Source organism: Cynocephalus volans, chromosome 8, assembly GCF_027409185.1.
Source record: "Cynocephalus volans isolate mCynVol1 chromosome 8, mCynVol1.pri, whole genome shotgun sequence".
Lineage (NCBI taxonomy): Eukaryota > Metazoa > Chordata > Mammalia > Dermoptera > Cynocephalidae > Cynocephalus > Cynocephalus volans.
In genome coordinates this window covers 20,857-45,881 of record NC_084467.1, presented here as the reverse complement: position 1 = coordinate 45,881, position 25,025 = coordinate 20,857, and the positions used below count along the sequence as shown (strand labels likewise).

At 40.0% G+C, this 25,025-nt stretch overlaps 1 protein-coding gene across 3 annotated transcripts in view; it reads left to right on the top strand.

Moving 5' to 3' along the window:
- Positions 1-23,472, top strand: part of LOC134383851 (zinc finger protein 345-like) — a 28,951-nt gene extending 5,479 nt beyond the window's left edge. For 2 of the 3 annotated variants that reach the window (XM_063105314.1, XM_063105315.1), the window contains 2 exons: positions 18,151-18,277; positions 20,738-23,472. In XM_063105314.1, the coding sequence (XP_062961384.1) occupies positions 18,151-18,277; positions 20,738-23,109 (2,499 nt within the window). In that variant the 3' untranslated portion in view covers positions 23,110-23,472. Of the gene's footprint in view, positions 1-18,150; positions 18,278-19,148; positions 19,239-20,737 lie in introns of all 3 variants that reach the window. The other variant, XM_063105316.1, reaches the window with a different exon arrangement.
- Positions 23,473-25,025: the final 1,553 nt, after the last annotated feature.

Here is a 25,025-nt window from a genome sequence, read left to right as displayed (position 1 = left end):
GTGCAAAATATACTTTGCCCCTCTCAAGAGATCTAGAAATATTCTACCACTGTGCAGTTGACAAAAAGCCAAACTAAACAAGCTCCAGTGTCCTGTCATCTTTTTAACACACATCCAGCTTACAGTGAACAGACAGGCATGATTCTGTGTGCACTTTTCTTCAGACAGGGTTGGTGAGAAGGGGCAGCACCCTGAGGGCAGTGGTCTGAGTAATTATATATTCCCATCAGGCACCTGCTTTAGTATTTCATTAGGGCCCAGTCCTGGTCCCTGGAAAGGATGCTTTGTGCCTCTTCACTGTGTCTTCTAGGCTCTCACCATTTTGTCAATATCTCTTTTCCTTGAATGGCTGGGTTTGCAGTTGACTGACTTTCTTTACCTATTTTTGGTTATTATATGTTGGGGGATCAAACATCCTTCCTTTTTTACTTTTTTCTGACTCTAGCCTTTTTTTTTTTTTTTTAATTTTATTTTGTCGATATACATTGTTGCTGATTATTGCTTCCCATCACCAAAACCTCCCTCCCTTCTCCCTCCCCCCCCCAACAATGTCCTTTCTGTTTGCTTGTCGTATCAACTTCAAGTAATTGTGGTTGTTATATCTTCTTCCCCCCCCCCCGGTTTGTGTGTGTGTGTGTGTGAATTTATATATTAATTTTTAGCTCCCACCAATAAGTGAGAACATGTGGTATTTCTCTTTCTGTGCCTGACTTGTTTCACTTAATATAATTCTCTCACGGTCCATCCATGTTGTTGCAAATGGCAGTATTTCATTCGTTTTTATAGCTGAGTAGTATTCCATTGTGTAGATGTACCACATTTTCCGTATCCACTCATCTGATGATGGACATTTGGGCTGGTTCCAACTCTTGGCTATTGTAAAGAGTGCTGTGATGAACATTGGGGAACAGGTATACCTTCGACTTGATATTTCCATTCCTCTGGGTATATTCCCAACAGTGGGATAGCTGGGTCGTATGGTAGATCTATCTGCAATTGTTTGAGGAACCTCCATACCATTTTCCATAGAAGCTGCACCATTTTGCAGTCCCACCAACAATGTATGAGAGTTCCTTTTTCTCCGCAACCTCGCCAGCATTTATTGTTCAGGGTCTTTTGGATTTTAGCCATCCTAACTGGGGTTAGATGGTATCTCAGTGTGGTTTTGATTTGCATTTCCCGGATGCTGAGTGATGTTGAGCATTTTTTCATATGTCTGTTGGCCATTTGTATATCTTCCTTAGAGAACTGCCTACTTAGCTCTTTTGCCCATTTTTTAATTGGGTTGCTTGTTTTTTTCTTGTAAAGTTGTTTGAGTTCCTTATATATTCTGGATATTAATCCTTTGTCAGATGTATATTTTGCAAATATTTTCTCCCACTCTGTTGGTTGTCTTTTAACTCTGTTAATTGTTTCTTTTGCTGTGCAGAAGCTTTTTAGTTTGATATAATCCCATTTGTTTATTTTTCCTTTGGTTGCCCGTGCTTTTGGGGTCGTATTCATGAAGTCTGTGTCCAGTCCTATTTCCTGAAGTGTTTCTCCTATGTTTTCTTTAAGAAGTTTTATTGTTTCAGGGTGTATATTTAAATCCTTAATCCATTTTGAGTTGATTTTAGTATACAGTGAGAGGTATGGATCTAGTTTCATTCTCCTGCATATGGATATCCAGTTATCCCAGCACCATTTGCTGAAGAGGCAGTCCCTTCCCCAGTGAATAGGCTTGGTGCCTTTGTCAAAGATCAGATGGCAGTAAGTGTGTGGGTTGATTTCTGGATTCTCTATTCTATTCCATTGGTCAGTGTGTCTGTTTTTATGCCAGTACCATACTGTTTTGGTTATTATAGCTTTGTAGTATAGCTTAAAGTCAGTTAGTGTTATGCCTCCAGCTTTATTTTTTTTGCTCAGCATTGCTTTGGCTATGCGTGGTCTTTTATTGTTCCATATAAATGTCTGGATAGTTTTTTCCATTTCTGAGAAAAATGTCTTTGGAATTTTGATGGGGATTGCATTGAATTTGTATATCACTTTGGGTAGTATGGACATTTTCACTATGTTGATTCTTCCAATCCAAGAGCATGGGATATCTTTCCATCTTCTTGTATCCTCTCTAATTTCTCTCAGCAGTGGTTTGTAGTTCTCATTATAGAGACTTTTCACCTCCTTGGTTAACTCAATTCCTAAGTATTTTATTTTTTTGGTGGCTATTGTAAATGGGCAGGCTTTCTTGATTTCTAGTTCTGCATGTTCACTATTGGAGAAAAGAAATGCTACTGATTTTTGTGTGTTGATTTTGTATCCTGCTACTGTGCTGAAATCATTTATCAATTCCAACAGTTTTTTTGTAGAGGTTTTAGGCTGTTCCTTATATAGGATCATGTCATCTGCAAACAGGGACAGTTTGACTTCATCTTTTCCAATCTGGATGCCCTTTATTTCCTTCTCTTCTCTTTTTTTTTATTTTTTTTATTTTTTTTTATTTTTTTTATTTTTTAATTTTATTTTGTCGATATACATTGTAGCTGATTAATGCTCCCCATCACCAAAACCTCCCTCCCTTCTCCCTCCCCCCTCCCCCCAACCATGTCCTTTCTGTTTGTTTGTTGTATCAACTTCAAATAATTGTGGTTGTTATATCTTCTTCCCCCCCCCCCCGGTTTGTGTGTGTATGTGTGTATGTGTGTGTGTGAATTTATATATTAATTTTTAGCTCCCACCAATAAGTGAGAACATGTGGTATTTCTCTTTCTGTGCCTGACTTGTTTCACTTAATATAATTCTCTCGAGGTCCATCCATGTTGTTGCAAATGGCAGTATTTCATTCGTTTTTATAGCTGAGTAGTATTCCATTGTGTAGATGTACCACATTTTCCGTATCCACTCATCTGATGATGGGCATTTGGGCTGGTTCCAACTCTTGGCTATTGTAAAGAGTGCTGCGATAAACATTGGGGAACAGGTATACCTTCGACTTGATGATTTCCATTCCTCTGGGTATATTCCCAACAGTGGGATGGCTGGGTCGTATGGTAGATCTATCTGCAATTGTTTAAGGAACCTCCATACCATTTTCCATAGAGGCTGCACCATTTTGCAGTCCCACCAACAATGTATGAGAGTTCCTTTTTCTCCGCAGCCTCGCCAGCATTTATTGTTCATAGTCTTTTGGATTTTAGCCATCCTAACTGGGGTTAGATGGTATCTCAATGTGGTTTTGATTTGCATTTCCCGGATGCTGAGTGATGTTGAGCATTTTTTCATATGTCTGCTGGCCATTTGGATATCTTCCTTAGAGAAATGCCTACTTAGCTCTTTTGCCCATTTTTTAATTGGGTTGCTTGTTTTCTTCTTGTAAAGTTGTTTGAGTTCCTTATATATTCTGGATATTAATCCTTTGTCAGATGTATATTTTGCAAATATTTTCTCCCACTCTGTTGGTTGTCTTTTAACTCTTTTAATTGTTTCTTTTGCTGTGCAGAAGCTTTTTAGTTTGATATAATCCCATTTGTTTATTTTTCCTTTGGTTGCCCGTGCTTTTGGGGTCGTATTCATGAAGTCTGTGCCCAGTCCTATTTCCTGAAGTGTTTCCCCTATGTTTTCTTTAAGAAGTTTTATTGTCTCAGGGTGTATATTTAAATCCTTAATCCATTTTGAGTTGATTTTAGTATACGGTGAGAGGTATGGATCTAGTTTCATTCTCCTGCATATCGATATCCAGTTATCCCAGCACCACTTGCTGAAGAGGCAGTCCCTTCCCCAGTGAATAGGCTTGGTGCCTTTGTCAAAGATCAGATGGCAGTAAGTGTGTGGGTTGATTTCTGGATTCTCTATTCTATTCCATTGGTCAGTGTGTCTGTTTTTATGCCAGTACCATACTGTTTTGGTTATTATAGCTTTGTAGTATAGCTTAAAGTCAGGTAGTGTTATGCCTCCAGCTTTATTTTTTTTGCTGAGCATTGCTTTGGCTATTCGTGGTCTTTTATTGTTCCATATAAATGTCTGAATAGTTTTTTCCATTTCTGAGAAAAATGTCTTTGGAATTTTGATGGGGATTGCATTGAATTTGTATATCACTTTGGGTAGTATGGACATTTTCACTATGTTGATTCTTCCAATCCAAGAGCATGGAATATCTTTCCATCTTCTTGTATCCTCTCTAATTTCTCTCAGCAGTGGTTTGTAGTTCTCATTATAGAGATTTTTCACCTCCTTGGTTAACTCAATTCCTAAGTATTTTATTTTTTTGGTGGCTATTGTAAATGGGCAGGCTTTCTTGATTTCTCCTTCTGCATGTTCACTATTGGAGAAAAGAAATGCTACTGATTTTTGTGTGTTGATTTTGTATCCTGCTACTGTGCTGAAATCATTTATCAATTCCAAGAGTTTTTTTGTAGAGGTTTTAGGCTGTTCGATATATAGGATCATGTCATCTGCAAACAGGGACAGTTTGACTTCATCTTTTCCAATCTGGATGCCCTTTATTTCCTTCTCTTCTCTGATTGCTCTGGCTAGTACTTCCAACACTGTGTTGAATAGGAGTGGTGAGAGTGGGCATCCTTGTCTAGTTCCTGTTCTTAAAGGAAAAGCTTTCAGCTTTTCCCCATTCAGGATGATATTGGCAGTGGGTTTGGCATATATGGCTTTAATTATGTTGAGATACTTTCCCTCTATACCTAACTTATAGAGGGTCTTTGTCATGAATGAGTGCTGAACTTTATCAAATGCTTTTTCAGTCCTTGTGTTTGAGTTTATTAATATGGTGTATCACATTTATTGATTTGCGTATGTTGAACCAGTCTTGCATCCCTGGGATGAATCCCACTTGATCGTGATGAATAATTTTATGTATGTGTTGCTGTATTCTGTTTGCTAGTATTTTAGTGAGGATTTTTGCATCTATATTCAGCAAGGATATTGGCCTGTAGTTTTCTTTTTTGGTTATATCTTTACCTGGTTTTGGTATCAGGATGATATTTGCTTCATAGAATGAGTTTGGGAGATTTACGTCCGTTTCAATCTTTTGGAATAGTTTGTAAAGAATCGGTGTCAATTCCTCTTTGAATGTTTGGTAAAATTCTGCTGTGAATCCATCTGGTCCTGGTCTTTTCTTTGTTGGGAGCCTTCTGATAACAGCTTCAATCTCCTTTATTGTTATTGGTCTGTTCAAATTTTCTACGTCTTCATGGTTCAGTTTTGGGAGCTTGTGTGTGTCCAGAAGTTTATCCATTTCCTCCAGATTTTCAAATTTGTTGGCGCATAGTTGTTTATAGTAGTCTCGAATGATTTCTTGTATTTCAGATGAATCAGTTGTAATATCGCCTTTTTCATTTCTAATTTTTGTTATTTGAGTCTTCTCTCTTCTTTTTTTTGTTAGCCATGCTAATGGTTTGTCAATTTTATTTATCTTTTCAAAAAACCAACTTTTTGATTCATTGATCTTTTGAATTGTTTTTTGGTTTTCAATTTCATTCAGTTCTGCTCTGATCTTAATGATTTCTTTCCATCTGCTAACTTTAGGTTTGGATTGTTCTTGTTTTTCTAGTTCTTTAAGGTGAAGTGTTAGGTTGTTCACTTGCCATCTTCCATTCTTCTGAAGTGAGCGTTTAATGCAATAAATTTCCCCCTCAATACTGCTTTTGCAGTATCCCACAGGTTTTGGTATGATGTATCATTGTTTTCATTAGTTTCAATAAATTTTTTGATTTCCTGCTTGATTTCTTCTTGGACCCATATGTCATTAAGTAGAATGCTGTTTAATTTCCATGTGTTTGTATGGTTTCCAGAGTTTCGTTTGTTATTAATTTCTAGTTTTAATCCATTGTGGTCTGAGAAAATACATGCGATAATTCCAATTTTTTTGAATTTATTGAGACTTGATTTGTGACCTAATATGTGATCTGTCCTGGAGAATGATCCATGTGCTGATGAGAAGAATGAATATTCTGAGGTTGTTGGATGGAATGTTCTGTAGATATCTGCCAATTCCAATTGGTCTAGAGTCTTGTTTAGATCTTGTGTTTCTCTACTGATTCTTTGCTTAGATGATCTGTGTAATATTGACAGTGGGGTGTTCAGGTCCCCTGCTATTATGGTATTAGTGTCTATTTCCTTCTTTAGGTCTAATAGAGTTTGTTTTATAAATCTGGCTGCTCCAACATTGGGTGCGTACATATTTATGATTGTTATGTCTTCTTGATGGATCAGTCCTTTTATCATTAAGTAGTGTCCCTCATTGTCTCTTTTTATGGTTTTTAGTTTAAAGTCTATTTTGTCAGATATAAGAATAGCTACTCCAGCTCGTTTTTCTTTTCTGTTTGCATGGTAAATCTTTTTCCATCCTTTCACTCTTAGTCTGTGTGAATCTTTATGGGTGTGGTGGGTCTCTTGTAGGCAGCATATAGTTGGGTCCTCCTTTTTGATCCAGTCAGCTAGTCTGTGTCTTTTGATTGGGGAGTTTAAGCCTTTTACATTAAGAGTTGTTATTGAAAGGTGTTGATTTATTCCTAGCATTTTATTGGTTGTTTGGTTGTCTTAGGTGTCTTCTGTTCCTTGCTTTCTGATTTACTGTTTGGTTTCTGTGTTTGTTGGTTCCTTAGGTTGTAGATAGCGTTTTTGTTTGCTTGTTTTCTCTTCATGAATGCCATTTTTATTATACTAGTGGGTATTGATTTTTCTTGGGTTTTTATGGCAGTGGTAGTTATTTTTCAGGAACCAAACCCAGTACTCCCTTGAGGATTTCTTGTAAGGGTGGTCGTGTGGTAGTGAACTCCCGCAGTTTTTGTTTGTCTGAGAAATATACTATTTGCCCTTCATTTCGGAAGGATAGCCTTGCAGGGTAGAGTATTCTTGGCTGGCAATCTTTGTCTTTTAGTATTTTGAAAATATCATCCCATTCCTTTCTAGCTTTTAGGGTTTGTGATGAAAAGTCTGATGTTAACCTGATTGGGGCTCCCTTATAGGTGATTTGACGCTTCTCTCTTGCAGCTTTTAAGATTCTCTCTTTGTCTCTGAGTTTTGCCAATTTGACTATGACATGTCTTGGAGAAGGCCTTTTTGGGTTGAATACATTTGGAGATCGTTGAGCTTCCTGGATCTGAAGATCTGTGATTTTTCCTATACCTGGGAAGTTTTCTGCCACTATTTTGTTGAATATGTTTTCAATGGAATCTCCATTTTCCTCCCCTTCTGGAATACCCATGACTCGGATATTTGAGCGCTTGAGGTTGTCTGATATCTCTCTCAGATTTTCTTGAATGTCCTTGATTCTTTTTTCTTTCTGTTTGTCTGCTTGTGTTATTTCAAACAGCCCATCTTCAAGTTCAGAGGTTCTCTCTTCAACTTCGACAAGCCTGCTGGTTAAACTCTCCGTTGTGTTTTTTATTTCGCTGAATAACTTCTTCAGTTCAGCAAGTTCTGCTACATTTTTTTTCAGGACATTGATTTCCTTGTACATTTCCTCTTTCAGATCTTGTATACTTTTCCTCATTTCATCATGATGTCTAGCTGAGTTTTCTTGTATCTCATTCAGTTTCGTTAGAATTATCACTCAAAATTCCTTGTCAGTCATTTCAAGGGCTTCTTGTTCTATAGGATCTAGAGTTTGAGATTTATTAACTTTTGGTGGTGTGCTTTCTTGATTTTTTGTATTTCTGGTATCTTTTTTTTGATGTTTATTCATTGTGGCAGGGGGTTTCACAGTCCACCGGTTTGAGACTAATGACTAACTAGGATGTTGCTGTGGTTGCCAATTTTGTATGGCTACCTCCGTGACTGCTCAGTTGGCCTCTAGTGCCTCGTGTGTGTGGTTGCCTCGGGTCTTGGGCCTCTCCGGGGAGCCACCTTTCTGGTCAGCTTGGACTCTGCTGGGCTGGTGGATCATGTACCACAGGGTGTGTGATCTCTGTTGAGCTTTCACTTCCCATGCAGGACTTCTCCCTGTTCCGTGTGCTCTGGCCCAGGCTGTTGGATCGTGCAGTGGCGACCCCACAGAGTGTGTGGTTTCTGTCGAATCTCCGCCTCCCTGGCCGCACGTCTCCCCCCTCTGTGCGCACTGTGCTGGGCTGAGACGTGTCTTCTGCAACCCTCGTCTATCAGCTGGGCCTTCAAGACCCTGCTCGGCACTGCCTCGCCCAGGAAGCCTACAAGGTTTCTGGTAGGCACAGACGACCGGTCGCTCTGGGTGCCTTTGTAGCACTGTGTAGATCTTTCTCGGGACTTGTTCACATTTGTATCCCCCCGGCATAGACCGAATCTAGCGCCCACCTGCAGCCAGCTCTCTGGCAGGTTCAAGCGGACCTGGGAACTCTCCTACCACACTGTTCCCAACCAGAAATTGGTTAGGCTTTTTTCCGAACTGGTGGCCATAGAGATGGTGTCTGCATCCCAGTAACAGGAAGTTTACCAGAGGCCGGAGTCCAGGGTGTGGTGGAGTGACAGTCGGCCCACCCATACTTCCTTGCCCTCCCGAAACTGGCCAGGGACACCCCACGCCACCAGCCCCGCCAGAGAACCGTGGAGGGAGTGGGAGGGGAGGCCGGCCCGCAGGCTCCAGAAAGCCCCGCGCCAGGGCAAGCAAGTGGGAAGGCTCAGTGAGGGGCTGAGCCGGGCGGAGCTGCCAGCACCTGGGAAAATGGAGGCAGCCCCGGGGCGGTGAATGAACCGGTGATGCAGGCGGGAGCCGGGTGGGCGTTAGCCCCCCGAACAGGGCTGGGCCAGGGGTCACTCACAGGGCTGTGCCAGGTCTGGCGCTCACTCTCTGCCTCTGGTTTGTTGCCTTCCCCGTTCTCGGCCGCTGCCGCCTCAGGCTGTTCAGTCGGTCCCGCGGCGCGCGGCTCCCAGGAATCTTCTTTTATGCTGGCCTGAAACCTCAAATCCTGAATAGGGCCTCTGGCCACCTTCAGCGCGGCCCCGGCCTCCGGCATCCTGTCTGCATCCACAGCAGCCCTGGCGCCATGTTCCCTGTTTAGAGACTCGCTTTTGCAGCTAAGAAACTGTTCTTTTCCTGCTCCACACTTCAAAGCTGTTGCCTGTAAATGTGGCAGCCTTTCCTGCCGGGGGCAAAGTGGCAGTCAGCCCCCACGACCGGCCAGCAGCAGCGGACCTCCCTTAAGAGATGGCGAGAGGAAGGTCCACAAGTTTCCCGGCTGCCTGAGACCCAGTGGCTGCCTTTTCCACGTCAGCTACTCTGCGCCAACCACCGCAGCCACCGCCATCTTGAAACCCCCCGACTCTAGCCTTTTGATACAGGAAATTATCTGGTGTATTCACTGCCACAAAAACATGGGTTTCCATTGTGCTAAAATCCATTAAACGAATGCTACCCTCACACATTCTGAATCAGGCCCATTGTTCTCTGACCTCCCTTCTCTCTGAGGTGGCTATTTTCTTAGAAATTTTATTGTTTACTATGCATTGTCTATGTGTCAGATCCAAAGGTACTTAGAAAGCTAGAAATATTTTTGGTCTTTTATCTTTTTTGGAAAACAATGGACTTGATCCTTGCTGCAAAATAGTTTGAAAATATTTTTCTTGGAAAAATGGATGGAAAAATAATTTTATTTCAAACTCAGCAAGTTCTAGCTCCTTCATATTTTCTCTAAATTCAGTTTGAAAATTGAACATCCTTCTTTTATTTTCTCACTGACAGAGACAGGGGGCCAGTTAGCACTTTTCCTTTTGTGCCCAAAAGTCTCTTTTGGCACACCCCGAGATGGTGAGATACTGTTTCCATTTTCCATGTTATGGGAGGTGGTAGTATGGCCCACATCCTTCAGTGTTCCATTTATTTCTAGTAATATAATTTGTCTTGAAGATTGTTTTGCTGATATCAATATTTCCACTTAAGCTTTTCACAATTTGTGTTGCTATGGTAGATATGTTTTCACTATTTTACTTTTAGTCTGTTTCTTTGTATTTCAAGTGTAGTTCTCTGGACAACATATTGTTGGGTCTTACTCTCCTATCAAATCTAACAGTCTTTGTCTTAAGTAGAATATTTTTTTTTTTTTTTTTTTTTTGTCGTTTTTTCGTGACCAGCACTCAGCCAGTGAGTGCACCGGTCAGTCCTATATAGGATCCGAACCCGCGGCGGGAGCGTCGCCGCGCTCCCAGCGCAGCACTCTACCAAGTGCGCCACGGGCTCGGCCCTTAAGTAGAATATTTATTGCAATTCCATTTAAACTAATCATTGTTAAGTGTGCCATTTTGCTATTTTCTATTTGTATTTGCCTCATCTGCCTTTTAATCCTCTGCATCTTATTTTCTAACTTTTCATCAATTATTTAATTTTTAAACAGTATCTTATTTTGGTTCATCTATTGGCTTTTAAAATAATTTAATTTTGGCAAAAAGCGTATAGCATAAAATTTACCATTTGAATCATTTCTTAACCTTTATGTGGTTGTAAGTATATTGACACTGTTGTGCAGGAGATATCCACAAGTTTTTTTATCTTGAAAAGTTGAAACTCTATATCCATTAAATGGCAACTCCCAATTTTCCCAGCCTCTGGCAACTACCATTCTACTTTGTGTTTCTAAAAATTTGACTCTTATCAGTGGGACCATACAATACTTGTCATTTTGTGAGTGTCATATTTCACTTTGTGTAATCTCCTTAGGGTTCCATGTTATAGCATATGTCAAGATTTCCTTTCTTTTTTTTTTTTTTTTTCTTTTTCGTGACCGGCACTCAGCCAGTGAGTGTACCGGCCATTCCTATATAGGATCCGAACCCGCGGCCGCTGGGAGCGTCGCCGCGCTCCCAGCGCAGCACCCTCCCGAGTGCGCCACAGGCTCGGCCCAAGATTTCCTTTCTTAAGGTTGGATATTATTTCTTTTTATGCATATACCACATTTTATCCATTCATTCATGGCTGAACATTTCGGTTGCTTTCACCTCTTAACTCTGTGCGTAATGCAGCTGTGAACACAGGTGTGGAAATATCTTTTTTGAGATTCTGCTATTAATTATTTTGGATATGTACACAAAACTTGGATTTATGAATCCTATGTTCTATTTTTAATTTTTTGAGATGTCACTGTACTATTTTTTTTAATAGGGGCTGCATCACTTTATATACTCACTTAAAGCGTACAGTTTCCAATTTTGCCAATACTTGTTATTTTCTATTAGGTGTGAAATGATATTTCATTGTGGTTTTGCATTACTCTAGTGATTAATGATGTTAAGCATCTTTCCATGAGCTTGTTAGGCATTGGTATATCATCTTCGTAGAAATGTCTGTTGAAGTCCTTTGCTTATTTTTTAATCAGATTTTTGTTTTGTTGTTGTAGGCACTTTTAAAATGTATTCTTGATGTTAATTTCTTATGAGGTAGATGATTTTCAACTTTCATTTCTCTTTTTTGAGTTGCTAATGTAAATAGTACTGTGTTTTTTGTTTTAAATTTTACTTGGTCATTGCTGGGGTATAGAAATGTGATTGACTTTTGTATATTAATGTTGTATCCTGCAATGTTGGTGTAATCAGTAATTAATTCCAGGAAGTTTTCTATTTACTTGCTAGGATATTTTACACAGATAATCATATCATCTGCAACTGTGGGGAGCTCCCCTCGTCACACCATAATCGCCATTACAAGATGGCGCCGGCCGGAACTGAAACCCCGGCAAAAATAAGCCCAGAGCTCATGTGCTGGGAAATTCCCCGACCTCCAGTCTCTGCCTCTCCCGTGGCGTCATCTGGGCTGATGCACGACCGCCAGTCAGAGAGGGACACGTCCTAGGCGAGGGACAGTTTTCTATAAAAGGGAACGGGTTTCTGTACTTGGGGTCTCCGCCCCGATAAGCTTGTGCTCTGCCTCTCAAGACGCATTAAAGCTTTACTGCAGAAGGATCCTGTGTGTGCCGCGTCGTTCTTGCTGGCGAGATGGTTGCGCGGGACATCTGGTGCCGAAACCCGGGATATTTACATCGTCAGCACCTTCGGAGACCCCTTGATCACGAGGAGGATTCAGAACTGCAGGGAGGTAAGTTCAGAGAGGCATGCTTGTCCTTGACTTAGGGTTGGGTCTGTCACTTCCGTAGAAAGTTGTGTTTGCAAGTTTTCCTGAGGTGGTCTGCCGCTGATTGTGTGGATGGGGCTTACGGGTGTGGTCAGACTGACGTACGTAGGCAGCTGCACCCTAGGTTGCGTGAGCCTCTCGTAAATAAGAGAGCCGCGCGCCATTTCACTTTCGATTCGTGCGTCAGTCTCTCGTAGATAAGAGAGCTACACGTTTCTGCCTGGAAACCATGGGATCCACACAATCCATAGTTGCTGCGTTAGAAACAGTATTGAAGCAGCGTGACATAAAGGTGGGGAACCGCGCACTCAGGAATTTTGTGAAAGAGATCGATCGCGTAGCCCCGTGGTTTGCTTGTTCCGGCTCCTTAAACTTGGGCTCTTGGAACAAATTGGGTAAAGACCTTGATCGCAAGTACGCTGAAGGGGATCTGCGTATGGGCACCAAGACAATTTGGAAATTTGTCAAAAATTGTTTGGAGGATGAGGGTTGTCAGCCGGTGGTGTTAGAAGGACAAAACACCCTAGAGGAAGTGCAGGACAGCATGTCAGAAACTGAGAAGAGTGAGAGGATGGGTACCCGCAAAAGGAGAGACGTCTCCAAAAAGGTAAACGGCCCTCCCGGTAAGTCTGCTGACAAGGGAGTGAAAAAGAAAAAGGGCCCTCCCGGCGAGTCTGCTAATGAGGGAGAAAGTCAGCGCCCAAGTGATTTTCAGGAAAAAAGGGACAGCCTCTATCCCCTGAGGGAGCTGGGAGCCCTAAACTTAGGGGATTCGGGCTCTGATTCCCTCGGTCTTAGTGATGAGTCAGAACTAGAGGAAGAAGCGGCTAGATATGAGGAAGAGAGATATCACCCTGATGAATATTGGAGAAGTGACGCAGAAAGGTTAACGCGGCCGCCGCCCACGGCGCCGCCTCCGGCGCCGCCTCCCTATGCGTCACGCTCATCCGCCTTCTCGCTGATCCCTGAAAGGGTGAGGAAAAGACTGACCATGACCTTTCCGGTCTTTGAGACTTCCGAGGGAGGACGGGTCCATGCCCCTGTTGAGTTTACTCTGAGCCTGATAAGAGATTTCAATGGAAGGTCTTGCCTCAGGGCATGGCTAATAGCCCTACCATGTGTCAGTTATATGTCCAATTAGCCCTTGAACCTATTAGAAAACAATTTCCATCCTTGCTTTTGATCCATTATATGGATGACGTTTTAATGTGCCACAAACATCTAGAGACTCTACAGAGGGCATATCCAATTTTGCTCAAGACATTAGAGCAATGGGGACTTCACATTGCTACAGAAAAGGTCCAAGTTACTGGAATTGGCTTGTTTTTGGGATCGGTTATTCATCCTGATAAAATAGTCCCTCAAAAATTACAGATTCGTAGAGATCATTTACATACTTTAAATGATTTTCAAAAGTTATTGGGAGATATAAATTGGCTGAGACCATTTTTAAAAATCCCCTCTGCTGAGTTAAAACCTCTGTTTGACGTATTGGAAGGGGACTCTCATATCTCCTCCCCGAGAGTATTAACTCCTGCAGCAGATCAAGCCTTACAGGTCGTTGAAAGTGCCTTACAAAATGCTCAGTTGCAGCGCATTGATGAAACTAAGCCTTTTGATTTATGTGTTTTTAAAACTGTCTTCTTCTGTGGCCCAGGCCCTGAACACACAAACTGCAATAAATTCTCAGTTAAGGGGAGGATTGATGGTGGTCAATCAAAGGGTAGATTTAGTCCAAGAACAAATAGAGGTTCTATGGCAAATTGCACAACTGGGATGTCAATGGAAATATTCAGGATTATGTGTAACCAGCATCCAATATGAAAATTTTACCAGGGCGGCAAATTTGTCTCATCAATTGTCTAAGTATCTTTTAGGAAACTGGACAGGGAACTTTGACGACCTGATGCAAGAACTGCGCTATGCCATCGTGTCTGTGAATTCAACAAGAGTGGATGCCTCCTTTTCAGCTGGACTGTCCTCCTGGATCACAACTGCCATGTCACATTTCAAGGAATGGGTGGGGGTGGGGTTGTTTGGAGCGGCCCTCTGCTGTGGACTAGTGTTCCTTCTTTGGCTGGTCTGTAGGCTGAAAGCCCAAACACAAAAAGACAAGGTGGTCATTGCCCAAGCACTTGTGGCTCTGGAGCAAGGAGCCAATCCCGATATTTGGCTATCTATGCTCAAAGACTAGTCCCCCCCCCCCTTTTCGGCTGGCCTCCCTGAAAACTGATCAGTGGGGTTCGCCCTGGCTCGTGCTGGCCCACAATTCACAATTCAGAGTCCGCTCCAGTAGATCCAGAGACGGGCAACTTCCCCCCGGACGTGTGCCGACCTAAGACATGGTGCCCGGTGGCAATAGGGTTAACCTTTGACGGGTAAGGTCACGGCCTGAGGTGGGTCGACCTAAGACAGGACTACTGGCAAGACATATTGTGGCCAATGAGCTTGCTCCAGCCTCTTTAAGTAATAAGAAAGGGGGAGATGTGGGGAGCTCCCCTCGTCACACCATAATCGCCATTACAAGATGGCGCCAGCCGGAACTGAAACCCCGGCAAAAATAAGCCCAGAGCGCATGTGCTGGGAAATTCCCCGACCTCCAGTCTCTGCCTCTCCCGTGGCGTCATCTGGGCTGATGCACGACCGCCAGTCAGAGAGGGACACGTCCTAGGCGAGGGACAGTTTTCTATAAAAGGGAACGGGTTTCTGTACTTGGGGTCTCCGCCCCGATAAGCTTGTGCTCTGCCTCTCAAGACGCATTAAAGCTTTACTGCAGAAGGATCCTGTGTGTGCCGCGTCGTTCTTGCTGGCGAGACGGTTGCGCGGGACATGCAACTAATGACAATTTTATTTATTTCCCAATCTGTAAATCTTGTATTTCCTTGTGTTATTGCACTACCAAGTACTTTTAGTATGATGTTGAAGAAGTGATGAGAGGATACGTTCTTGCTTTGTTCCTGATTATCTGGGAAAGCTTTGAGTTACTCACCATTAAGGATGATGTTAGGTGCAGTTTCCTGTAAAGAATCTTTATCGAGTTGTGATATTCCCCTCTATTCCTAGTTTACTGAGAATTTTTATGATGAATGGATGCCTTATTTTTTCAAATGCTTTTTCTGCATCTATTGATGTGATCATGTGATTTTTTTGTTTTTTCTTGTTAGTGTTTTGATGTCATCGATTACATTAATTGATGTTCATATGTTGAACCACTCTTGCCTACCTGGGATAAATATCACTTGGTCATAGTGCATAATTCTCTTTGGACATTGTTGGATTAGGTTTGCTGACATTTTATTGAGCTTATTTGCATGTATGTTTGTGAGAGATAACAGTTTGTAGTTTTCCGTTCTCATAATATCTCTGTCTGATTTTGGTATGAGGTAATCCTGTCCTCATACAATGAACTGGGAAGTACTTCATCTTCTGTTTTCTGCAATAGAGTATAGGAAGGTGGTATATTTTATTCCTTAAATGTTGGCTTCAGTTCTCCTGTGAACACATCTGGGCCAGGGGCTTTCTGTTTTGAATGTCATTATTTGTTTACTCAATTTTCATAACAGATACAGGCCTATTCTCATTGTGTATTTTTGTGTGTGTGTGAGTTTGGTAAACTGTCTTTTAAGGAATTGGTCCATTTAATGTAGGGTGTCAAGTGTGCAGAGTTGTTCATAGTATTTATTATTTGTTCATAGTATTTATTATTTAATGTCCACAGGATCTGTATTGATGTCATGTCATTCATTTCTGATAATAGTAATTTCTGTCTTCTGTTCATTATCTTTTTAGTTAGCATGGCTATAGGCTTATCAAATTTATTGATCTTTTTAAAGAATCAACTTTTCAGATGTTTATTTTTTCTCTAGATTTTCTTTTTCAATTTTATTTCTATTCTAGTTTTTATTTTCTGCTTCCTTTCAATTTAATTAGCTCTTTCCCCCCTAGTTTCCAAAGGTGGAAATGTAGATTATTGATTTTAGATGTGTTTTTTTTTATAGTATGCGTTCAGTGCCATAAAAATTTTTGAGAACACTGTTATTCCTGTATCCTACAAATTTTGGTGTCATTTTCTCTCTTTTTTTTTTATCTGGTGGCTGGCCAGTATGGGAATCAAAATCCTTGACCTTGGCATTAAAAGGCTGTGCTCTAACCAAGTGAGCTAACTGGTCAGCCCCATTTTCACTTTCATTTATTAAAAACATTTTAAATTTTTCTTGGTTTTTCTTTTTTTTTTTAAACCTGTGTATTAGAGTGTGTTGTTTAATCCCACTGTATTGGGGAATCTTGTAGTCATTGCTCTGTTACTGATTTGTAGTTTGATTCTTTTGTAGTCTGCGAGCACATATTTTATGATTTCTATTATGTTAATTTTCCTAAAGTGTGTTATGTGAATCTGAATATGGTCTTAGTGGCTTTGTTTATGTGAGTTTGAGAAGAATGTCTATTGTTGTTGGAAGAAGTATTCTGTAGATATCCATTATATCCAGATCATGTTATTGAGTTTAACTATGTCTTTTATGGTTTTCTGTCTGCTGAATTGGTTCATTTTTGATAGAGGGTGTAGAAATCTCCAGTTTTGATGGTGGGTTCTTCTGTTTCTCCTAGAAGTTCTGTTAGGTTTGGTGTCACATAGTTTAATGATTGCTTGTGAGGCGCATACACATTAGGAATTGTCCTCTGGGAGAACTAACTCCTATATTATGATGCAATACCACTTTTTCTTTTCCCTTTATCCTATGTTTAAAGATGAAGTGTTTGTGCAGGCTCTGTACTTGTTCTTTTTTTACTTTCAACCTCTGAGGTTCATTCACTCTGATGTTTTCAGATAACATGGAAATTTTGATACTTTTCAAATCTTTGTTGTCAGCTTAACTTTCTCTCTTGAACACTGGAATCATATATCCAATTGCCACATGGACGTTTCCACAGATATTTCAAGTAGTATGTATTCAAGTCTGTTTCACTTTTGCTCTTTATATTTTTCTCCCATTTTTCAAACTTTGCTTTGCAGTTCCAGGACCTAACTAGCTGTGCTTACATAGATAGCCTGAGAGTAAAACTCTTTTTTAAAATTTCTGCACAGCAACTCACTACCACATTCTGTTTCTGCTTTTTCATTCCCTATTTCTTTTTTTATAGTGCTAAGTTTCTCTTCTGTGTGCTTATTTCTCTGTGTTGTAATGTAGTTGGTCTTCTGTCACCCTGTTTTCTTTTCCCTCTGGCTCTCCCTAAAAGCCTTTTCCATTCTCCTTGTAGTGGGTGACTATTAAAATTCAAATAAAGTTATGTACTTACAGGATCACATTGTTTGCTCCCTGTGGTTTAGAAAGTTGCAGTGTACACCCTGGTGTGGACACAAGCAATCCTTTGGCAAATGGGAAGGAGATTTTGGAATGCCTTTTTAATGTACCTTTAATTCATAAGAAGGTAAAAAAGCAACAATAACTACAAAAAAAGTTTTAGTGTATGAAATAGGTCACATGTTTAAGTGCAAAACCATTCTGTAATCAGTTGCTTCAATATTGTTTTTCTCTTATGCCACCCAAGACATGGTGGGATGGCATAAGAGACATGGTCCTGTGGGTTGTTCCATTAATGTGGAGTGTGTTCCTTGTGTTCTTGTGACTGGACTTTTGCTGTTGCCTCATATTCATGAGACCATGCAATTCACATGGAAGAGTTTAACGCCTTTGGCATTCCAGTGAAGTGCAAAGTGAATACAGAATAAAACTATATTTTCTATTTATTTCTCATGCCCAGCTATATTGAACTTGTGTTTAAATTTGTTCATCTAACACAGTATTTCAGGTATGTATTTATACTTATGTCTTTATGCCTGTTTATACTCTCTTTGGGAAAGAAAAATTTTATTCACACTTTTATCACTAGCAACAAGGATATTTCTTAAGGTATAAACTAAGTTTTGTAATATTATTTTTATTAATTGATAACTTATTACATTACCAGGATATTTGTCCTTTGATTTTTCTTCCTCCCATTCTTTGGAGTACAACAAAGTGGCATCTTATATAAGACACATATGACGCATGCACACACAGAGGTGTGAACTCCCAGATTTCTTTTTTGTGACCCAGGAATGTTGACTTGAGAAAAATGTGTCATTCCAGGAGGTGGTATCATTTGAAGATGTGGCTGTGGACTTCACCTGGGAGGAGTGGCAGGACCTAGATGATGCTCAGAGGAATTTGTATAGGGATGTGATGCTGGAGACCTACAGCAACCTGGTGTCACTGAGTGAGTAAAACTCTCCAGTAACTTCCAGGAGAAACAGGGTTTTTTTTGTTCATAAATATAGGTACCATTTATAGGGTTTCACACTATTTTGGTAAGATTACATTTTTTGAAGATGTGCTCTCACAAGGTTCAAATTGGCCTCTTTTTTGCACAATGTCTGAAGCTGAGCTTTTGCCATTCTTCCAAGGATGAGACTTAGCAGTTGTACAAAGTCCTACATTACTTCCCATTAATAGAACACTGTATTAACAAAGCTGAGGTGATTGTCAGGTTGGAAGGAGCAGAGCCATGGACAATAGAACAGTGCCCAAACCAGATCTTTTTTTTTTAAATTTTTTTTTATTTTTAAAAAAGATGACCGGTAAGGGGATCTTAACCCTTGACTTGGTGTTGTCAGCACCACGCTCAGCCAGTGAGCGAACCGGCCATCCCTATATGGGATCCGAACCCGGGACCTTGGTGTTATCAGCACCGCACTCTCCCGAGTGAGCCACAGGCCGGCCCCCAAACCAGATCTTGCAAGATTTGTCAGTGTATACAGTGCAGAAGCCAAGAAAAGTAAAGCTCATTAGATGTTGGCAGTGTTCAGCTGTTTCTAGCTATTGTTCCCCCCCAAGTCCCAGATTTGAGGATAGTTCATCTGCAATCCTGTATTACATAATCTCCAAGGTGCAGTGTCCCATGTACATCGCAGTATTTTATTTTGCTGAATCTGTTTTGTATGTACCCCCAGTCTAATTCCTACATTTCTCTTGTTTGACATTTATTTTTCCTATTTGCTTTCTTAACATTCTCAGTTGTGCTTGTGTCTTCAATTCTCATGTACATTTTTTTCATACTGTATCTGTTTGTTTTCTGTTGTTTCTGACAGAATACCTGCAACTGTAATTTATGAAGACAAAAACTTTCTTACAAGTCTGTTCTGGAGTCTCAGCATTCCAAGTTCAGAGGGTTGCATCTGGTGAGGGCCTTTGTTCTGGTGGGGACTCTTCACAGAGTCCCAAAGTAGTGCAGGGTATCACATAGCAATTCACTAAGAAAATAGGGAAAAAGGTAGAGCACTGAGCCTTGTACCACCACATCAAAAATCATGAAGGGGAAGAGAACCCTTCGTGGGAGAATGAAAAGGGGTGGTCCTTGACTTTGAAGGAAAACCAAGAGATTCTGGGTGCCAAGGCCAAGTGAACTAAGGGTTCCATGTTGAGGGGATAAGATTGTTGATTGGGAGTAGAGTTCAAAGTTAGTATTTTTCTGTTTTCTTTGTGGAAATCACTCAGAAAAAAACTAAAATGAGAAATGTGCAGGACAGTCATTTTATGAGAATAGAAGACCACGAAAACTTCACTGCACAAAACGAAAGCTTTCACAAGAAATGAATTATCAGGTGGTTGTCCATGTACCAGAAATTGGGAATAGAATACAACTTGATTTCAGAAGGAGTCAAAAGAGCACATTTCCAAGATGGTGGGAACAGCCTTGGATGCAGAACCAAATATTTTAGAACAGAAGGGGGTGTCTAGGGTAGAGAACTGACATTTCCTTTATTGTAATGGTTTATGAGAAGCAGAGGAAGTCATGTTAAATGAAAACTTGCAGGAAGCTATCGTTATCTAGGGTGGAGAAAAGGATATTTTATCCTTTGAAAAACTTCCACATTCCTATAGCCATTTTCTGAGGGAGAAGTGTAAAGCATATAAACATAAACGCAAAATCCTTATCCTCAGCCATGTTCCTGCATATGTGATAAAAACTGGCTCACTTTTGTACCTGAAAGTAGCTGATGAAGGAAAACCTAACTATTTTCATAGTGAAATAATGAAAAAATAGCAGTAGGAGACACTCATTGTTGTAAAAATGAAACAGAGAAAATGGTGCCTTCCAATCCTAGTAACAAAAGATTTAAAAAAAAAAATCAATAATGGATGTTTCATTTCTTTAGAAATGAAAGGTGTTTAGTTGAAAACTACAAGTAGGCAGAAAATAAAAATCCTTAAATATTTGTTCATGCATTAAAATTTAAAAATTTTAACAAAGAAAAAGAAAAAACATGACATAACATTAGAAAATATATCAGTACAGGCCGGCCCGTGGCTCACTCAGTAGAGTGTGGTGCTGATAACACCAAGGCCACGGGTTCGGATCCTATATAGGGATGGCTGGTTTGCTCACTGGCTGAGCGTGGTGCTGACAACACCAAGCCAAGGGTTGAGATCCCCTTACCAGTCATCTTTTTAAAAAAATAAAAAATAAAAAAATAAAAAAATAAAGAAAATATATCAGTACAATATTACACTGTGAGTTGGAAAAAATTCCATAAACTCATGAAATCAACATCCATTATTGATTTTTTAAAAAAGCCTTTTGTTACTAGGATTGAAGGCACTTCTATACCTTTACTTGAGCAATCAATGAAATGTGGTGATGTGTGGTTCGTTATCAGTTATTTTTTTCTCATTTCAGATGTCCAGATAGATGATGACCTCATGGAGAGGAACCAAGAAAGTCATGGTAGATGCTTGCAGCACATTGTAATCACCAAAAGCAACCCATCAGCTGAAGAGAGAGCTGTGTTAGGGAAATCATTCTATTTGAATTCATATCAGGTTTTAAATCTGATTATAAATAATGGGAACTATTTAGGAAAGGGACTTGAGGAGTTTTACATATGTGAGAATGCACTTCTTCCTAGAGAGCCTGATGAGGTGCCTGCTGGAGAGAAACCTGATGACCATCATATAACTGGAAAATTGCCCAGACATCATGAGCATCTTAGTCATCATCGCAATATTCAAACTGGGAAGCAGCCTTTAGAATACAGTGTAAAAGGGAAATCCTCCAACACAGAGCCATTAATATTTACACATGAAAAGATTCATATGGATGAGACCACCTATAATTATAGTGAATATGGGAAAGGCTGTGGTAAGTCAGCTGTCATTGCCAAGAAAATAAATCAGGTAGAAAGGAAAACTTTCCAATGTGATATATGCAGGAAAATGTTCTATAAGAAGTCTGAACTCACTAAACATCAGATTATGCACACAGGAGAGAAACACTATAAATATACCAAATGTGAGAAAGCTTGTATTAAGAAATTATACCTTACCTCCCATCAGAGAACACCTACACAGGATAAGCTTAATGGTCGTAATGAACACGAGAAAGTTGTTTGTCAGAAGTCAGACCTTACAGTGCATCAGAGAACTGACACAGGAGAAATGTACTCTGGGAGTATTAATTGTGGAAAAAGCTTCTGTGAGAATTCACTTCTCAGCCATCCTGAGAGAATTCACACAGGTGAAATACCAGTTGGATGTAATGAATGTACAAAATTTTTCTACCATGAGTCTGCCCTCACTGTATATCAGAGAATTCACGCAAATGAGAAACCATGTAAAGAATATAAGAAATTTTTTTACAGTAATTGTGCCAAAGCTTTTCTCCAAAAGTCACACTGCAGCAGTCATCAGAGAACTCCCACAGGTGAAAAATCACGTGAATGTAAAGAATGTGGGAAAGCTTTTAGTGAAAAGTCACACGTTGGCATTCATCAGAGAACTCACATCTCAGGTGAGAAACCATATGAATGTAGAGAATGTGGAAAAACTTTTAATCACAGGGGAGAATTCAGCAGGCATGAGAGAACACATACAGGTAAGAAACCGTATGATTGTAATGAATGTGGAAGAGCTTTTAGCCAAAAGTCATGCTTCATCATTCATCAGAGAATTCACACAGGTGAGAAACCATATGAATGTAAAGACTGTGGAAGAGCTTTTAGCCAAAAGTCATGCTTCATCACTCATCAGAGAATTCACACAGGTGAGAAACCATATGAATGTAATGAATGTGGAAAAGCTTTTAGCCGAAAGCCACACCTCAGCAGGCATCAGAAGAGTCACACAGGTGAGAAGCCCTATGAATGTAAAGAATGTGGAAAAGCTTTTAGCCAAAAATCACACTTCAGCATTCATCAGATAATTCACACAGGTGAGAAACCTTATGTATGTAAAGACTGTGGAAAAGCTTTTACCCACAAGTCGTACTTCAGCATTCATCAGAGAATTCACACAGGTGAGAAACCATATGTATGTAAAGACTGTGGAAAAGCTTTTACCCACAACTCATGCCTCAGCATTCACCAGAGAACTCACACAGGTGAGAAACCATATGTATGTAAAGACTGTGGAAAAGCTTTTAGGGAAAAGTCACAACTCAGTAGGCATGAGAGAATTCACACAGGTGAGAAACCATATGTATGTAAAGACTGTGGAAAAGCTTTTAGCCAAAAGTCACACTTTAGCAGTCATCAAAGAATTCACACAGGTGAGAAACCATATGTATGTAAAGACTGTGGAAAAGCTTTTAACGAAAAGTCATACTTCAGCATTCATCAGAGAATTCACACAGGTGAGAAACCATATGAATGTAAAGACTGTGGGAAAGCTTTTGCCCACAAGTCAGACATCAGGAAGCATGAGAGAATTCACACAGGTGAGAAACCATATGTTTGTAAAGACTGTGGAAAAGCTTTTAAGCACAAGTCACAACTCAGCATTCATCAGAGAAGTCACAGAGGTGAGAAACCATATGAATGTAAAGACTGCAGGAAAGCTTTTGCCCACAAGTCAGACCTCAGGAAGCATGAGAGAATTCACACAGGTGAGAAACCATATGAATGTAGAGAATGTGGAAAAACTTTTAACCGAAAGTCAAACCTCAGCATTCATCAGAGAAATCACACAGGTGAGAAACCATATGAATGTAGAGAATGTGGAAAAACTTTTAACCGGAAGTCAAACCTCAGCAGCCATCAGAAGTCACACAGGTGAGAAACTGTATGAATGTAAAGAATGTGGGAAAACAGTTTATTGGAACTCACCATAATAGACATGAACAAATTCACATATGGGAAAATCCCAATTAACGTAATGACTGTGGAAGAAGATTTTGCCATAAATCTTACATCACATTTTATCGGAGAACTCACACCAAGAAGAAGGCCTATAAATGCACAGCTGTCCCTTGGTATTGAGGTTGGTTCCAGGAGCCCCTGTTGATGAACTACTTGCAAAAGATGAAGCCCCTTCTATAAATGGTGTAGTATTTCTCTATTACCTATGAGCTTTTATCTGTGTCCTTTACATCTTGAGTGGAATATTTATATCACTGAATACAGAAGGAATTCCTTGTAAGTAGTTGTTATACTGTGTTGTCTTTTACTTTTATTATAGTTTTATGTTTTTCTTTTGATTTTTATAAGTGGTTGAATCAACAGATGCACAACCCTCAAATATAGAAGGGGGTCAATAGTTGTGAAAACGTCTTTTATCAGCAATTACAGGGCTGGCTGTAGTTAGTGTATTGTTGTTTAGAGCGTGGTGCTGATAACACCATGGGTCCCTGTACTGGCCAGCCACTGGGGGAAGAAAAAAAAAAGAAAGAAAGAAAAGTAAAGTAAAAATAACTCATGCTGCAGCAAGCATGATAGTTTACACTGGGGGGAAATTCTGCATGGATTAGACTGGGTATTTTCTAAAAACACCTTTTTTTCCTTGTGTACGTGCACGCAATCTTAGCCTTTAATTATTGTGTGTGGACATATAATTTAGCTCTGTTCAGGGGAGTATGGATATAGGTGATCATCACTTCCAGGCCAGGCAATAAAAATGTTCATGCATTTGTGCCAAATTTCTCATTCTCTGGGACTGAAGGGCAGATGGCTCCTAGGGTAGAGTCAGGGGCCATAGGTGGGAGAAATTTACCACAATTTAAGACATTGAATTGAAGAAACTAGTTCTTTCCAACTCTATCCCCAAATCCTATATTCATACTTTACAGAAGAAATGCTTACTATGGTTTGCTGTTTCATGTGTTATCTCTTTGTGTTACAACACAAGTAGCCCACTGTGCTAACTGACTTTATGAACTTTCTGAGAGAGGTTACCAGTTCTTGAATATAAGAATATTCACCCAGAAGAGAAACCCGTATTGTCACCTTTTACACCCAAGTCTGCTTATGGGAAAGTTCAATTATGGGGAGAAACAATGCAATAAATATGGAACACCTTACCAGGCAGGGACTTCTCATTGAACGGTGACACTAAGTTTATCTTCATCAGTGTCTTTAATGTGTCAAAGCTTTCAACATAACTTCCATTTTTGTATATCAGATAACTTGAAGTGAAAACTATCAATTTATGTAATGTTAATGCAAATTTTCAAATAGGATTGATAAATGTAGAATCAAAACTATTTTTAAAAGTCTTGACTAACAACAGTTAAATATGATTGGGGATATTGCCTGCCAGGGGACATTTGGCTATTTCTGAAGACATTTTTGTTGTCATAACTGGAAGTTAAAAGGTCTAGTGGAAAGAAGCCAGAGATGCTGCTACACAGCCTGTAATGCACAAAACAGGCCCAAGTATGCTGCATTTATGCATATGAGTATTATTTATTAAAAGTCTATCTTGATAGAAGCCAGCACAACTACAGATAGGAAATACTTACACATAGGATAATAGTGTGACTTACATCAGAATTTTTTTATTAGCCTATTCATTGTTACAAATCATACTTATTCTTTATGCCCCTTATCCAATCTCTACCCTTCTCCTTGTAGTCACCATAGATTTGTTCTCTCCATCTGATAGATTAACTGATCCTCTGTTGGTTTGTTGCATAGATGATCTATCCAGTACTGAGACAGATGTGATCAAGTCCTCTTATCATAAATCAGACGCTT